The sequence below is a fragment of the Vitis riparia genome, chromosome 6 (genome assembly GCF_004353265.1).
Source record: "Vitis riparia cultivar Riparia Gloire de Montpellier isolate 1030 chromosome 6, EGFV_Vit.rip_1.0, whole genome shotgun sequence".
Lineage (NCBI taxonomy): Eukaryota > Viridiplantae > Streptophyta > Magnoliopsida > Vitales > Vitaceae > Vitis > Vitis riparia.
In genome coordinates, this window is record NC_048436.1 from 9,678,790 (window position 1) to 9,697,711 (window position 18,922).

At 31.6% G+C, this 18,922-nt stretch overlaps 1 protein-coding gene across 4 annotated transcripts; it reads right to left on the reverse strand.

Moving 5' to 3' along the window:
• Positions 1 to 5,388: 5,388 nt before the first annotated feature.
• On the reverse strand, positions 5,389 to 12,522 carry LOC117916820 (putative axial regulator YABBY 2). Of its 4 annotated transcripts, none has more exons than XM_034833002.1 (6): positions 12,066 to 12,522; positions 9,680 to 9,799; positions 9,187 to 9,304; positions 8,228 to 8,279; positions 8,028 to 8,103; positions 5,389 to 5,782 (listed from the first exon to the last, which is right to left on the reverse strand). In XM_034833002.1, the coding sequence occupies exons 1-6, from the start codon at positions 12,132 to 12,134 to the stop codon at positions 5,669 to 5,671; spliced, it is 549 nt and encodes a 182-aa protein (XP_034688893.1). In that variant the 5' UTR covers positions 12,135 to 12,522; the 3' UTR covers positions 5,389 to 5,668. The 4 variants fall into 4 exon arrangements, with proteins under 4 accessions (XP_034688893.1, XP_034688894.1, XP_034688891.1 ...); XM_034833003.1 differs by having other exon boundaries at positions 8,228 to 8,276; positions 12,066 to 12,520; XM_034833000.1 differs by having other exon boundaries at positions 9,187 to 9,310; positions 12,066 to 12,519.
• Between the last annotated feature and the right edge of the window lie 6,400 nt (positions 12,523 to 18,922).

The window sequence follows — 18,922 nt, forward strand, 5'->3', positions numbered from 1 at the left end:
CTTATAAGTAACTTATGACTTGAATCTTCCGTATTGCTCCTAATGTACCCAAGTCATGAACAACATAAGAAATCCAAGCTAAAATATTCATAAGAATATAATGCATGGAACAAGAATAGATAAAAGTGAATTCAAATATTATTAAATAAATAGTAAACTCTAAAATTTGTTACATCATATCATGCTTTTATGAGGCTTTCTCCTAACAATCCTAAGGATATGTGTTTAAGAAATCTATAGTATAGTAATTCTTTTATTGGAATTTAAAATTTGATTTTGGAAGGTTAGAGTATGTCAATTAATCATATAATGGTAAGATATGAAACTCAAGGATGGTAGAGGTAATTTTGAGAGCTTGATAGCATTCACTGTGTAAGATTATGAATACCGACACATGGGAAGCCTACATATAGTGGACAATAAGTCATAAACCTAAATTATAGAACCTTGTTTCTAATAACACTAGAGTGCAATTGACTTTCGATAATGGGATGTTGAGTAAACTTCAGAATTGGGTTCTAAGGGAGCTAGTATTTTCCTATGGGTTCAAATGGTCCTTGCTTAAACTTATATTCCTTAGTGGCATATTTATTAACGGATATTTTGGTAAATATGCAAGATTGCACAAGATCTTATGGATGATCTTTCTTGATTGTGACAATTAATTAGATTTTCATAAGTTTAATTAATTAGTTAGCATCGAGTGGGTTAGATTAAGCGACCTTAACCAAAGATGGGTTCAAATCACTTAAGCCCATAAGAAAACCTAAATAAATCCCCCTTAGGGTTTAGGATTTTATACTACTCTTGTTATTTAATCTTCCAAAGAGAGAAATCATAGTCTTTATCCTTATCAAAGAGGATTTATCTCCTTGCATGCAAATATCTAGGAAAAAGAGTCATCGGGAGGAAGATTTTCTGGTCTTCAAGATTCGCGTTGCCTTTTCGCTAGTTGGAATCAATCTAGGAACATCTAGATTGTAGGTGTAACACTCATTCTCTATATCTAATGTTTTTATATGTATATTGCTTCCCTTATGTAGACCTAGGAGCCCTTGGGTTAGTTTAGCTTACACCTTATAAATCTAAGGCTAAGAATGAAGTAAACCGTGTTTTTCTACGAAACCATTGTTGTCTTCTACTTTATTTGAAGAGATATCTTAGCCACCACTTCCACTAAAGAGAAGCCCATAGTTCTCCATTGCTAAGATCCTAGAGAGGTAATTTTTCGAAAAACTTAGGTATCTTCTACCGAGCCTAGAACTTAGTTGTAGGCATCCTTTAATTTAAATTTAAGGGTTATTTTTTTTAATATATAGGTCATGTTTAATGTGTAATTATACACATTAATGCACTCATCATGAGAAACCTATCATGATAATCAAGACAAATCAACCCTCTAATTAAGAGACTATAGTCTAAAGGGATTGTATAAGTCCATGAACCCCCTATGAACCACTCATCCACTTGTAAGAAATATAAACTTGAATCTTTCTTATGACTTTTAATGCACTTAAGTCATGTACAATACAAGTCATGTAGGTTTTAGTGTTAAGATAAGTAATAATGCAATCATGGATGGAAAAATAAAAATTGAAATCATAATATAAACATAATGATAAAATCTCATTTGTAACACTATGTCATACCTTTAAGGGCTTTTAAAATCTTATTAGGTTAAATTATCTATCTTCCTTTCATACTTAGTAGACTATTTATTAATGAGAGACTATTGTAATTTTTTCCACAGAAGGATTTCTAGTTGGTTTTTAACATTATATGGAGTGCCAAAGTGTGCTCATAAGATTGATTATAAGTAGCTAATTAGAATTTAAAAATTATTTTAGGGATCATAGCTTGGATTAACTATTCACCATCCTCTAAATAGTTTCATATATGAAGGCATAAATTTTTTTCAATTATTATTATTTATTGTTACTATTATTATTGAAAATATATTGGATTGATAAATAATGGATAATAAAGAAATACTAGTTTCAAATAAAATACAGAAAATCCTATCCGTACATTAATGGAAAGAGATTCCCACATACAAAGGGGTGAGCAGAGTCTAAACCAAACTTAAAAGGAGGAAACTAGTGGGAAACACATAGAATATGCGTAGCGTACAAGGCGGGCATATATCTGCCAAATGTGCCTCAATCAAACTGCTCAGAGATCTTCCTCAACATTGCCTTATGGATTACACACGTGGAGTCCTCCAAAGTGTCAAGTGATCAATCAGATATATTTTTGTGTAGCTGTCAAAGAAGACCTCAAAGCAAGGTTCTGCTAGGGTTTCTACTTCAATGGCCTCCTGATCAGAGAAATTGATACAAAGCTGCAAGCCCATTACTTTCTCAAGTATGTGACAGGTTTCCGATTTTGGCAAACAACTGCATAAGAATAATCATAAGGTTAGGGAAGCTTTAGCTATATATACCCAGGATTTCACCCGCACTAACAGTTAGGATCCCTGGAAATTAACTTTCTCCTTTGCTTTTCTAAGTTTTAGCTCCATTTATGATGCATTTGCAGTCCATGAACAAAACGGATATATCCTCAATCTGCCTTAAGAATGCTAATTCACATGTAATATGCTCATATGCCTTTCATTTTAACTACCACTGGTTTTTTCTTGAGGCAGATCTTAGAGTTTTAGCTTTGTTATACTTCTTTCATGCTCAACCTCCTGGCCAAGGGGCTCTTTTTGCAACCCTTGCATAGCATTTCCCTGTTGCTTCAAACTATTATTGGCACTATAACCAGCTATACTTCTGATAACAACAGAACATTTATATTAAAACCTATGGTCCTCTATCAGTTCAATTGTGAAATTAATTAATTACGCATATATCCTAGAAGACGTTTGGCTCTTCATATATACAGGAAGGTATCCAATAAATTATAAAAAAATTTTAAAAAATTTCAGACTCTATTGGGATTTGGTTCCTCCATATATTGACTTCTTACATTAGTTTTCACAAAAAAAAGAAAAAAAAAAAACACGAAAATTGGTGTTCTATTCGTACTCCAGTTGTGAGCATTGACAGATTGTAGATAGCTGGTCAAACATTGCACTTGTACCAAAACCAGTCAAATATGTTACAAGATGCTCAACATGGTTAACCGATATGCATTCTCCTATATACAATGATACTTATCTTCGGGCACCCAATTCTAGCCGTAGATGTGTTTCTTCCTCATTATTGCACTCTCGCTTCCAGTCCTTCTCCTTGGAATTCTTTTTTGCCTTCTAATGTCTTGATTCTGATAATATTTAGGGAGTGTATCTGGACAATAGACATTCCACAATGGCTCAGTACTCTATGTCCCCTGGTTCATGCCAGTGTATTCCATTCAAGGTCCACAAGAGGCATCCGCTTCCCAATCTACCAATCAAGCAGAATGGGGACTTGATGCATTGGTCATCTCCATAGTTAGCTTCTTTCTTGGTTGACTTATCTCTTTTCTCTATGTTACTTGTGATTTTTGGCATCCTCCTCATAGATTCTTATATATGTTTCTTTATCAATCTTGCTTAACTCACAGTCAATTGCATGTTGAATTTTTGTTCGCCTTTTTCAGTTTACTACATCGTGACTACTTCTATAAATATATTTGGCTCCTATAACTTGAAGTTGATGGGGGCATATCTCAGAATGCGGGTCTGGCTGACAGGCTGAGATAGAGAAGGGTGGTCAGTGATATAATTCACACATACGTATATCCATTAGACCATAATCCATCATAATTTTTGCACCGCTATACATGTACAGAACTTTTCACCCCATTTTTTCAGACAACAAAATAAAATTTTCTTGTCCGTTGATGTGACAACACCAGACATGCATTAATTTATAGAAAAGATTTGTATATTTTTTGCATAGATCGAATACCCAGTTCAACAAAACAAGCGGAGCACATGAATGTCGCTCATTTATGAGAATGTGAGTGACGAGTGGTTGCCATTTATCTCGCTTAAAGAGTGGATTTAATTAATAAATGCATGTGGGGATGAATTAAAGGAGGCAGCTGAGAAGCGGGAGTAGGGGCATACGATATGAAAGGAAAAGAGGGGAAAGGATCTTTGGGGGCATTGATGTTGGCAACGAGAAAAGGTTATATCACTGACCACCCTTCTCTGTCTCAGCCAGACCCGGCCTCTTCTCTCCAATGTGACATGACAGTGTGTGTGTGGGGTGTGGATCCAGACATTTTAAAAGCTAAAGTAAAAAAAATCATCTTAACTTTTTAGACCTTATAATAATCCAAAATACCAACTACATGATTTGACGTTACAGATTCTGTACGCTTAACCCCATCCCAACAAACACACTCATTCATTCATTCATTCATGACTCTCTCTCTCTCTCTTTCTCTCTCTCCACGTACACATTTCATAATGACTGTAATTGGGTGCTCTGGAGTGTGATAATTAGCATTGCACCACTGCTATCAAATTTATTACATAATACAAAATATGCTTTATTAAATCATTTACATAGATTTATTTTCAAACTTGCCGTTTTTTTTTTTTCTGAAATGGATGATTTCCATAACACAATCATCATTAATTTCAAAAATAAAACAAAAAAGTGCTGATGTCTGAAAACATGCACCCACTTTATGAAAAGGGTACAGATATTTTATTCATGTTGTAGTAATCAAACACCTTGAATCATCTTAGTTTTTGTCCATCCATAGAGAGGACGTCTGGCTGTCAAAGCAATGACTAGTTTAGTTATTCATAACCACAAAATTGTAAGTGCAAATAACGTGGCTGACCATATTGGAGAGTGACATCAGGTATAATGGAACGCTGACATCTAACAGTGCTTCCACCTCAAGGGGAAGGTACTATTCATGGTGGCGTGTGTAACAAGTAATCCTCGGTTTTCTTCAAGTTTTTTTTCAAACAGTAAATGATCTTCGGCACGCTTTGGTCAGTTCATCTGTAAAGAATGTTTTCATGATTCCTCCCTCTCTCTCTCTCTGATCTCTCTCTCTAACAGGACCAATACCAGTATTGTTGATTTTTTTTCTCTTTTATTTGGTGTCCCAAGGTGCATTTTTTTCTTGACTACCATCAAATTCGGTGTTTTTACCCTTTTGTTGTATTTGATCTGATGATATTATGGACCGGGATCTGAGCATGACAGCTGAAGCCAAGACCTGCATTCCAATTTCCCATCATCCGCTGCTGCCGCTCATTACATCTCTCTCTTTCTCAACCTGCGTGCACTGTGTCTACTTTATTGGTTACAAAGCTAGCTATGAGAGGACTTAGCAACCTTGGATGCAGTAAACTCAGAGCTTTGTTTTTTCTTAGCTCAACACCAATCATGGCACAACATACATCATGGAGGAAAGAGAGAGAAAGATCAATTATAAAAAGCCAGTGTTATATATTTAAAACAAATTCACATTATTCCAGTGAATAATATTACTGTTTGAGTTTAAAATATGCTGTTTAATAAAAATGCAATCACGAGCAAAGAATACCAATCTTTTCATAGGAATTCAGCTAGAAAAGACAACACGAAAGATAGACGAGGGTGAGGTTTTCAAGGGTGCCTTCCTGTTAGATTAGGAGGCTTCACCAACCTCATACTCAGTAGGTATACTTAGAAAACTAGCTGCCACTCACAAGGTAGGCATCACTTTTTTAATAGAATCCATGAGCCTTGTGTGGCCCTTCCCCTGCAAATGCCTGATCCAACTTTCCCTGCTTGTTGCCATCCAGCTTTAGCCCAAAGTGAATATGAGGAAAATGTGCCCACTGCAAAAGAATATGGGTTTCAGTATGCACCTCAATCCATACCATATATATAATATGTTTCTACCATACGGAAATTTTCCTTTTCTAGTTTTGGAAGCTAAAATCCTGTAGCTTAAAGTTGATGTTATCTTATTCAATGACATACTTGGCGAAGAATACATTATGCTACAAAATCAACAATGTGTGTAAATACAACAGAGTAATATTTATCGGGTTAGGATATAGCTTCGTAAAGCAGCATGTATGTCCTGGGAAATTAACAAAAATGACAGAAAAGAATGGAAAAGGAAGATTGGCCTGACAAAGAAGACAAGTTTTGACAAAGTCACCTTGTGCATAAAATCATTAGATTTTAATATAGCCAGAAAAATGCTCAAGCAAGTTTTCATTTGGTGACCACTGACCAGTTTCTACTTTCGTCATGCTCTTATTTGTTGGAAGAAAGTTAATCAATCTTGAAGCGCCCACTTTTCATGATATGGCATACCTTTAAAACTAGTAACTCACCCCAAGATACAATTAACCCACCTCATGCAAGCTATGCATGATTCGACAGTTGGGTTCTAAAACATTTGGCTTTACTTTATTTCTAGAAAGTTTGAGGACCAAAATGAAAAAATGAAGAAGAAGAAGAAGAAAGTAAGAAAAAATTATAAAAATAAAATTCTTATTTGATTGTTCATGAAAAAGTTAACTTAAATTGTGGAGGAATGGGTTCTCTCCAAACTTCTCCTATGTTCTTTTAGAGAAAATAGAAAGGAAAATCTTCATGTTGCCTCCTTTTTTTACTTATTTAGTATTGTTTTTCTTCCTTTTTATATCCTCTCTTTGTATCTAATGATAAGAAAGTCATTTTTCTTGATGTCACCTTTCTTTATTAAGTACTTTTGAGAACCAAATTGCCTATATTGTCTGTTGCTCGATTTGATTTACCTGGTGTAGCAAGGTCTATATTCCCCCACTCAGTATTTCTCCTATATAAATTCTTCTCTTGAGAGTGTTAACACGGTTGATAGATGATTAAGCATTCTCCTAGGAAAAGACTGAATGGAGAATAGAAGAATCCAAAAGGTGCAGTTAATTATTTAGAGGAAGTTATACCTTTGTGGAAAATCTTCTTTCAAAGACTTTCGTGGTATTTGGTTTTTTTACTTAATTCTAAACGGAATTTAAAACGAATGGTATTTAGTTCTTTTATTTGATTCTAAATAGAATTTAAAATTAAATAGCATTTAATAGTATTAAGTATTAAGTTGTTTGTTTTTTTAATATTTTATTTATATCAATTATTAGAAAGTAAAAAAATAAAATACTAACATATTATTTTTTTTATTTAGAAAAAATATAATATTTTAATTTATTTTATTTAACTAAGAAATTATAATAAGTCATACAAAAGTAAAAAAAAAACCAAATAATTTAAAATTTAAAAATAAATTATTTTCAACCAAAAGCTAAAAAGACAAAGACAATATTATACCCAAAAATAGTGGAAATGTCTCTTACTTAAGCACATCAATCTAAAGAAGCCCATGAACCAGTGTGAAGACACTCATTTAACTCCTATAATCATGAAGCAGAAAGGAAAATGCATCTATCATGCTACCCTACCGTAGAAATTTAGAAAACTGAGTCTAAAGTACACAGTTGATAATGGCATGTTGATCAAAGATAATAGTGTGTCATTTACGCCTTCCTCTGTGATAATACTTTTTGTCTGATATCAATATCCACCCAAAAACCAAAAGGGGAATAAAGGTCTCACATAGACCACCTAATAGAGGGAACTGTAGCTTTAGTGTAGCAAGAAGCCTATATATATATATATACATAGAACATAGACTGTTCACAATCTTCAGAAAATCTTGGAAGTCTTATATGTTTGACCATACGAATTATGAAAAGAAACACCACATGCATCTCACAAACCTCATTCATCAGTTCTGATGAAATTGTTTGTTCCTTTCCAGATACATACTCATCCAACAGAAATGCAAGTTATTCAGATGTAAAAAGACCAGTTCTATCACCAATTGAGGAATGGGTTAATTGATGACAAAAGAAAATGGATAATAGCTTATGATTCAAATTAATACATGCCCAATGTTCAACATATTAATTTGTATAGCCCAAAATATCAAGTTGACAAATTCTTTCACTACTATAGCAATAATTGCATTGGTTAAATTATGATTGATCATTGTTTATTTGTTTGATCATTTCTAGAATTTCATGCATAACTTACGTTTTTGGCTGCTGTGCTAAAAGCTTCCCTGTGGGTAATATCTGGATTACTAGCTTTTATCCTTTGGATTTCCTCCCTGTAGGAATACATACAAATTTATAAAAATAATATGCATGAAAATTAATTGAAGGCATGTTAATGTGTTGAATTTGAAACCATTGGCTAGGACCTGTAAACCATTAATGTGTCACTGAACTTACTTAATAAACCTGTTATATGCAGAAGGAACTCGTTGTCTTTTCTCTGGGGCTGCTTCATTATGGACAGTAAGAAAGAGAGTTAAGCTGATCTTCATCATTAGGAATATATGCCAAATTAATGAAGGTGGTGCACAATCATATGAGGCTAAATGGATGAATATTTGCATCTGTATTAATATATGTGTGCATTATGATGAGGAATGAAGTTTAAGCACTATGTATAAGACTAGCTCGGACCCTGACTGCCATTGGATAATAATGTATGTCAACTAGCTCGGACACTTACTGCAATTGGATAATAATGTATGTCATCTAGATATCTAAGAGGCACAGCTTTGCATCTCTTGGCCGGGACCAATTTGGTGGTCCAGCGCTCTTGGGATGTTGTGGACAGTTCATAGCACTTTCTCAATCGGTATTTCATAATAATGGTGATGATGCAATTAGATCATTATGGCAAAGACTGTTGAGGGGTCAGGCACAGGTGTGGTCATGAAATGTTAAAACTGTTAAAAAAAAAAAAAAAAAAAAAAAAAAGGAGACTTAAAATATCTTTTTGGGCACGTATACAGACATGCTCTTGTTAATTATGATCATGACAAATTTATAATCTAACCTCACCATCTTAAATGGGGGTCATCAGTTAAGGACAAAAAAAAATCAGCTGGTCCTTTAGCACTTTGGGTGTCATTTTTTGAAACTCGTCTCTCGATAAGAGGCCTTGATTGTGACACTATTCAGCCAAATTATGAATTTTTCTGTTCCAATTTTTCTTCTGGTCATGATCAGAAATAAACTTTAAATAGTTGGTTATAGTATATGCAAGCAAGCACAGGCTATCAGTCTAGAATTTAATATTGGGATACTACTCTACTGGAACAACCATTGCTACCGTGTATTAGGAAAGGGAGATCTAGAGACATCGAGAGAGAGAGAGAGAGAGAGAGAGAGAGACTAACGACGTATTGGAGGCATTCTTGGCTGTTCATGCTCTGCAGACTCAAATGCAGAAAATTTGTTGCATTTGGAAGATGATCCACAATCCTCACTTGGATCTCCACAGCTTAGCTGTTGTTTCTGTGACTTTTCTCAAACAAAATAAATAAACGTCACAATAAAATCATAATTTTTTTTTCCTAGTAAGATTCTTTGACTGGGAACTTGTTGATCAATATGACAATTTAAGAACAAATGAGGGTGGTTATTTAACAATACAGACCCCAAAGGAAAAGGCATGTATGGAACAACCAAGCACAAATGCAAATAAACTACCATGAAAAATAGAAGCATCAATAGATTAAAAGATGTCTGCTAAAAGAGACCTTTTCTTTATGTTCACACTGAAACACATGTAGTCACCTGTCTTACTATATTTCTGAAGAAAAATAGAATATCCATTTATTCAACAAGATACTAAAACAGAATAGAGGCAAAAAGGAATCTAGAGTATACCTGGAGATCCTGAGTAGGAACTGTTTGGAGCAAAGCTCCCATGTTAACAGACAACAAATTAGCACAATGCCCGCATCTGACTGTCACAATGGTGAACAGACTGGTGCATGGAACACTTACCTGCCAACAAGAATTTCGGAACATCTATCAGTGTTAATTTCAAGCGAGGGCCTTAGGCTTCTCTACAATGGAAAAACAGTGGTGATTGTCTTTGAAGATTATACTTGTCTGTAGTTTTTCAGAAATGAACTGATTAGAACTGCTTAAGAAAAACCTTAATTGTTGCATCATGCATATCCAAAACCCATCATTGAATCAGAAGGATCTGACATTTAGATGAAGAATTTGAACACTGATCTTCATCATCTGGATATGGTGATTTTGTCTATGGTTTGTGCTATTTGAGAAGCCAATGCTTTGAGATATTACCTTATTCCCAATCTGGGACAGACTAAATATGAAAAATAACCAGAAAATTAGCTGACATTTTTCGAAAAGTGAACTTTGATAGCTAGTTCTAAGGAATCATCCGCGTCTCATTTTGAAGATTAGTACATCAAGTATATAAATCCACATGAAAAAATAAAAGGAGTTTTAGATGACATAAATTGTCCAACTAAAGCCATTGAAAGACCGGTGGGATGAAAATGAAGAATGAGAAGATAGATGCAGAAATGGAGAAAAAGGGGGCGGGGGCGAGAAGAGAAAAAGAGAGAGAGAGAGAGAGAGTAGGAAGAGAAGGAGAAGGAGGAGGAGGAGTCATATGTATAATAAATATTGGGCGACTGATAAGAATTGTTTGATATATACAAAGATGGATGCCAGTTCTTGGCAATTCCCGTCAAGAACACAGACCTCACATGGGTAATAACTGAAAGGACTTGCCAAATTTAAAAGGGCTTCGCAACATCTCTTTCCTTTCAGTGCGCCTGACACTGCAAGCAGGACGATAAAAGATAGAAAATATGAGAGAGAAGGAAAGGGACGTGACTGGTGCACAAACCACAAAGGCCATAACCACAGTTGATGAAGATAGCGCGAAAGAGGCATGTTATGATGAAAGGAGGTTTAGAAAAGAAGAAAAGCAAGCATTTGTAATGGCCATGATTTTTCTTTGCCAGCTCTCTCCACAAGTTCTTGTAGAAAGAAAGGAAAACACCCTTTTTTGTACAGATGATGCTAAAGGAACAAAATAAACCTGAAAGATGAAATATCCGGCTCATATCCTCAATTACACACCGATCCACGATTCGGTGGCTTTGTGGGTGGGAACAGAAGAACCCACCTCACCCCCCCAAAAAAAAAGAAGAAATATTTAGAAAAGAAAAAAAACAAAAACAAAAATTGAGTAACTGCATCACACGGAACAGTACTATTGTTAGAGTGAGCTGTGATCAGTGGTACGATCACACAAATGATAAAAAGATCATAAATTATCTGAATAAATTGAGACCATAGCCACACAAGGGACTTTATTTAATCGACTAACATGAAACATGAAACTGGTGAAAGACCTGCAAGCTGCCCCAAAAAGAAAAAAAGGGGGGGGGAAGGAGCTCTATGTTGACTTGTACCATGGCTTGGGAAGAACCCTAGCTAATACGCCGAAACTGAACCCTAACACCTAGCTGTAACCCTAGCCGTGTAGCCTCTAAAACCCTTAAATGCTATGAACAGATGATAATGGCTTTCTGCAACTGTTGGAATTGTTATCAACCAAACTTCTTTTCCAGCTACTTTGGGGAATCAGTGATCATCGAGGCTTCTGGATACGGAGTTGCGATCAATTGCATTTTTGTTTTCATCTTTCTGGGGTCTCCGATTATTACTGCAAGGTCATTGAAATTCCTTCTATTTTCTGCAATGAGTTTTTTTTTTTTTTTTTTCTTATTCCGATTGGAGTTTTGATCATAAAACTGATTAGAATTTATCATAAAATATGGCATGTGACGCAGATTTTTGAGCTAATTTTTGTGAACAAGAAAATCTCACTACCATGTCAGTCCATGGGGATTTAATAAAAGGAAAACAAAGACATTACGCAAATTGGATTAGAATATTTTAGGCTGTCAAACAAAACTTTTACCTACTTTCTTGCTAAGCTTTGATCTCATGAATTCCTCCATATTTAACTGTTACCCATTAAGTTTCATGATAAATGACCATGATTTCATGGCGATACCAGGCATTATTCTTGATCCAGGCTAAATTGAAAGCCCTTGGTGGCGATGGTGATCAATTTAGTTCTAGCTGGAAGAACATTGGAAAAAGCCTTGAGAATGTCATGTAATTAAAGAGGGAATTCTATTTTTATATTTATTTTTATTTTTATTTTTATTTTTAAGAACAGGAAAAAAGAAAAGAAAAAGAGAGAATAGTGTTGTACCGCTAAAATGGTGTTGCAGAAGTTGCAGTGGACATAACATACACGTTCGGGGGTGATGTCCAGTGACATTTTAGGAGCAGGATTGTAGATCCTCCAGATCAGGAACACGTCCTTAATGAAAGCGAGTTGAGCCAGAGAAGATGGTACTGTTTTTTATATGTAGATCAAGAATTTAAAGGAAATGGATAGAAAGAAGAAAGAAGCGAAGATGCTTTTCTTTTTTTTCTTTTTTTGTTTCAGAGAGAGAGAGAGAGAGAGAGAACTGGGCGTTGGATAAATAAGGGTGTAGAACAGAGAAGTGTACAAAACTCAAAGATGAGGATGGGACTGGTCTGGTCGGGAAAAACAAAGGGTGAGGAGTAGAGATATATAGTGGTATTTTATTAGAAGAGAAAAAAAAGAAAAAAAATTAAAGATGGTTTTGGAAGAAAGGTGGATCGCGGATTTATGGGGGGAGAGAGAGAAGAGAGAGAAGAGAGAGAGAGAGAGAGAGAGAGAGAGAGAGAGAGAGAGAGTGTACAAGTATAACGTGTTATGATTGAGTGAATGAGTGGGTAGGAGTCACCCATCTCCTCTAATTCCTTGCTTTCTGTAGCGGACGAGGGGGGCGAGATATTAATGCTTGGAATGTTTACTCATCTGTTTTTATATATACATATTTAGAAAGAGAGTGTGCGCTACTAAACTCTTCTTTAATTATTATTTTTATTGTCTGACTTTTTCCTTTTGATATTTCAATTATTTAATTTTTTTTTTATATAAAATGATTTTGACATTTCCATTCAATACACAACATATTTTTAATTTTATAAAACATATAAGACAATTTCTACAAGAAAACATTTCAAACAAAAATCTTTCAATTATTATTAAGAAAAAGAAAATTTGTTGAAATTTTTAGCCACTCTCATTAAAACTTATTAGCTTATTATATTGCTAGTACCCTAATATTTGAAATTTTGACTTTCAATTAATTAAATAACCAAATTTACCACACTATGTCCGGGGAATGAAGCCCTAATATAATTTTTTTTTTTGGTCAAATTGGGTTATAGCAATTTTTAAATTTATTCTTTAACAAAATTTCTACTTTATTTTTCACATAATATTTTTTTTTAGTATTTTGGATTTTCTGTACCATCAATTTTTATGTGGTGCTTGTTTGTACAAAGTGTTGGACCCCGGTTTTACTAATCTCATGTCTTAATGATAATAAAATAAGATTTGAATTTAATAGTTATATTTAAGTATGATGGGTAAGAATATCTCTTTGGAATCGTTGAGAAGATTATACATGGAATAAAAGAGGAATTCAAGAAGAATGAAAAAAAAAATTATCAAGTTTATCATTAGGATACTTTATATATGTAGGATGATGAGTGCACTAAATTTAAATTGCATATTTTTGTTAAGCACCAAAACTATCATTCATAAATTTTTAATTGGTTTTATACTTTTTATAATTTAGATAAATTTTATTTTGATGATGGAAAGACCTATCTAGGCTAAGTAAACTACCTTGAACCTTAGCTAGGTTTTTCATGAAAATCTTTTAAGATCTTTAAAAAAATATTATTGACTTAATTGAAGTTCTTTAAACTTGAAAATTTCTAAAAGAAAAAAGAAATATCGGTTAAAAATTTGTTAAAATTTGGTCTACACTCACATGAATTAGCTAAAAAATGTTTTAATCCCAAAACTTGCATGAAATTTCAAAAACATTAAGTTGGAGCACATATAGATGATAGGACAATCATCCCATTGTCATGTTGATGCCTAAACGATCTTCTAGTTGACATATGGATATACAAGCGATCGTGCACTTGCTTTGTCTTAAGACAAAATGACTATTAGAAGCAAAGTGGACATCCACTTGGACAACTACTTACCATAAGAAGTGATTTTTGGCTACTAGAAGTCATGTGGATAACCACTTGGCAATGTGGACGACCATTTGGACATTAACATCTATCTGTTAGCCTTTAATAACTCTTTGCACCTACTCTAACGACTAGTATGTGAACGTCCAATTCTTTGAGATTTACTTGTAATAACTAGTTGGACTTTTTAACACATATATAAAGATTATATATTTCATTTATAAAAATGAGAAAATTTTCAAACTATTATTCAATCATCTTTTGAACCTTAGGAAAATATTTTGAGTGCCTTAAGTTTAAACTTATATTTTATTCTTAGTACACCTTTCAATCCTACTTTTCTTTGTATCATTGAACAAAAAAATTGTCAACTAGGAATTTATGTTGAAAAAAATCATTTATCATAAACCTTGTGGGGCGATCTTCACTATGGGGTGTTACTTGAAGGAAAAATCTAAGTATGAAGTATCAAGTTTGTCAAGCGTGAGGTATCACTTTGAGAATTCAAGAGTGAGACATTTCTTCAAGAAAATTATAAGTATCTATTGGATTCAATTAATTCAAGTATAGAATTTGAAAGTTTGTGTGTAGAAACCCTTACTCCGACCATTTGAGCTTAAAGAGAGTGTGTGTAAGTTGAATTAGATGAAACACTACAAAAATCTTCGGTATGCATTTTTTTTTTTGTATCTCTTCTCTATTTACTTTTATGCAAATTGTTTGATTCAGCGTTAAATGTTATATTGTTGTTTATTTATTTTTTACTTTATTTAAATCAAATTGTTTAAATTCATGAAAAGAGAACAACACCCAATTTAGCCTCTACTTTGGTATTTATCTTATATTGGTATGTAATTTTTGGGGAAAAGGCCTAATCTTACTCCTTTGATTCCATTGAATACTAACAATTTCTAAAATTGTTATTTAAATTAACTTTGAATTATGTGTTCCCATTAGACTTTTCTAGTGTTTTTATTTCTTATTATTATTTCATCTAAAATTTTTCAAAATCTTTCTTTTTAATAAAGTTTTCTACCAAATTCTAAGGATCTGGTTGGAAATTGTTTTTATGAACAGTTTTTTGTTCTTTACAACAGAAAACATATTTAACAATCAAAAACTATTTTCTATTTTATATTCTTAATAACAAAAAATAATATGTTTTAGAAAATATTTTTTAATTATTTTTATTTTTTTAAAAGAAATAATTATACAAACATATAGAATGATTAAAAATAGAACACTAGATATTAAAATTATTTTTAAAACATATTTTAAAATATTAGAAATAAGCTAAAAATATTTTAGGTTTTTAAACATACTTTTATTCTACAAAAATCGAAAAACAATTTTAAAAAACTATTCTCAAATACTATTTTCAAAAAAAATTTTTTAAAAATAATTACCAAACAAGCCCTAATTCTCTTCCCAAATTTCTAGAATTTATTCTAATTAATTACTAAATTTTCTAGGTTTTTTTTTTTACATCAATTTTATATTTCTAGTTCTCAATTCTCATATGATCTCTTCGGTGCTCCAGCAAATTTCATTTAAGTGAGCTGTCTTTTAACAATTTCTAATATTATTTTTTAAATTAAATTATACTTTTTTTGTGGTTCCCATTGGACTTTTCAAGGGCACGTTACGTTTTCTATTTCGCTGTAAGTTTTCTGCCAAATTCTAATTCATTACTGAATCTTCAAGCACTAATTTTTACCTTTTCTAATAATTTTCTTTTAATTGATCTTTTTATTCGGTTATAATTCATTATTTATTTATTTAGTTTTTTTTTATTTAAATTATTTTTGGAATGAAAAGGACTTATCGAGTGTACCAACAAATTGTGACCTACAGATGTGATATGTCTATATCCACCTTAATGAAATATGCTCAATAAATTAAAAGCTTGTACTTGTCTTATATTTGTCTTCTTGTGTTAAAAAAGGATCTAATTTTTTATCCCACAAAAATCATTTTTCTAAATCAGATATTTCAAAAATCATTCAAGCATGGAATTTCTAAATATATTTCATCCTATCATCTGTAATAAAGCATTGAACTTTGAAAAAATTGTTGGTGTAGACTAACCAATAGTAATAGTAGTGGATCTTTCCCATGATTAGGAAGATGAATTGGGACAATTGAATGATGGGATATGATGGTTTTCATCATGGCATGTTTTAGGTTATATTTGTAGCCTTAATATTAATGTCAATTAATTAAGCACATATATTTATGTTAAATAGAAAATAAATAAATATTTTTTGGGAATGCTTTTGGCTCTTTTATTGTGAATTTAGACCCCCAAATAATGTTGACTTCTTATACATTATGCTAATTATTAGCACTTTTGAGTAGATATGTTAAAAAAAACTCATTTGGCTATGTTTTCTAAATCTTGTTTTTGAAAAACTGTTTTTAAGTTCAAGAAAAAAAAAAAAGTTTTGAGTGTTTTATAAAAATGAGGGTGTTTCACAATAGTTTCTAAAAATAAAACATAAAAGACCTGCTTGGATAAGCTATTTTTAAAAATAATTTTTTATGTTTTGATTTTGTTAAAAACATTATAAATTCAATTAATAAATGAATTCAAATTTTATTAAAAATAAAAATAGTTTGTAATTAAAAATAAATTAAAAAAATAAATAGCTTTAGAAAAATAAGAATAGTAATATTATCATAAAATCATAAATTATATTTTTTATATAAAAAAGTAGTCTTCTAGTATATATTTGAAACATAAGGATATCAACATCTTTACAAATTTTTTTATTAAAGATGAATAATAATAATAATTTTAAAATAATAATTAGTAATAATATTTTATTTAATATGAATAACAAATACAGTTTAATTTTTTAACCTATAATGACCAAATTTTTCATTACATGCAAACATTTAGTACTCAATTACAAATATAATATTCTCAAATGTTTTGATTTAATATGTAATTAATTGGATGAGTTTTTTAAATTTCAAATTATTCTTAAAAACTGAAAGAATTACTAAATAATTTAAATTATTAATTATGTCTTAATTTATAATTCATTTAATGAGTGAGAAATTCAAAAAATATAGTTATGTATAGAAACACTAAAATTATGACTCATAATAGATCAATTTTGATCTATTTTTTAAATCACTATATCTATTTCTTAGTTCCAAATTATTCTAAAAATTTGCTAAACTCATTATTAGATTCAATACAAAGTGTGCTTGATTTGAGGTTTATTTTTCTAACGAGAAAATTTATAAAAATATAATTATGTATAGAAAATAGATAATATAATCATTGTAAATCATTTTAATCTATAAATTTATGTTATTAATGGATTTATTATTTAAGTTTCAAAATAGTTTAAAATTTTATTAGGATTATTAATGAATCTAACGTATTAAGTTTTGTTTTTTTTTTAAGTTAATTTGCCAAGTAAAAAAAAGAAAAAAAGAAAAGAAAAGAAAATAATGATTCTATAAAAAAAGAAAAAAGAAAAAAATAGTCATTCTAGAAAAAATTTTGTTCATAAATTTCTAGTATTAGTTGGTTCACTATTTTAATTTTAAGTTATTTTTTAAAATTACTAGACTCATTAACGAATCTAACGCATTAAATCTTGTTTAATTTGGAGTTTATTTGGCTTATGAAAAAAAAAATCATAAAATAATGATTCTATGTAAAGAGACACAATAGAGTCATTTTAGATCAATTTTTGTCCATAAATTTTCAATATTAATTTGATTACTATTTAAGTTTTAAATTATTTTTAAAAATTATTAGATTTTGTTAGGACATTGAGTCTTGTTAATATGTTGGCAATTTTGTTCCTATTTATGTTTGACCATAGAAGTCTTTTAAGATAGTGACTTACTCTTCATTGAAGATCAAGGGATGTTGTTCGTCCAACCAGGAAGTCACAGGCACATCTAAAAAGGTTTGACTTGTGGCATAGAAAGACTTATTTGAGATATATAAGGTTTGATATCATTTTTTAGCTTAAAATGTTTTTCAGAAAGCAAGAACCGCCCAAGCGGTTAATCCTGCTCAAGAGGTTAGAGCGCTCAAGTGGCATAAGTCTGTTCAAGTTGTCATGACAATTCTATCGAGTTTAGAATTGTATTTTGAATGAATTTCAATTCAAATCTAATATGGAATCTTGAGATACTGAAATCCTTATGGTTTCTGCTTATAAATACTTCCCTTATAACCCTTTAAGGGTTAGAGATTTGGGCTAAGAGATTAGAGATCATATAGATTTAATTGTTAAAGACCTCTCATTCTTTAGAAGTTCTTTTTAGTGATAAAAGCCTTATTGCCACATCATTCTCGTTCTCTCATTCAAAAATTTGATTAATTGAATTGTTGGTTGAAGACCATAATACTTTTGGAGGGACCGAAGGATCTACTAGGAAGCAACAGGTAGTTATTGTGTTATGGATGTGGATCAAGTTGTGGGCACTAAAGAGTAAGTCTTTAGGGTAAAACGACTAGGTAAATCTATGTGACTTGATTTTGAATAGTGAATTTTGGTTGATATGTCTTAGACCTCATGTTTTTTTATCTCCATAGTTTATGGGGGTTTTCCATAAAAATCTTGTGCCTCATTGTTTATCTCTTTATATTTGATATTACATTTGAATTGCCTAAAATATGTTAATTTATTTTAACCTTATATCTTGTAGGGCTATTCTAAAAGGTTAATATTTATTCCTGCATATCTCATGGTTGAAGATATTGAATATATTGGACTGATTGGTTAATTGGTTATTAAATTTGTTAAATTAGCTATATTGTGGTGGTTATACCTATAATCAATTATTGATCAGTTGGGAATATTGTTGAGTTTGTTAGGTTAGTCATTCTGGTAGTGAATATCCTTATCCCAAACATACTTCAACATAGATTGTTAATCTTTGGATAGCAATTAAAAATAAGATTTTTATTGGGGTGAAATCCTATTTAAATATTCAGGTTATCCT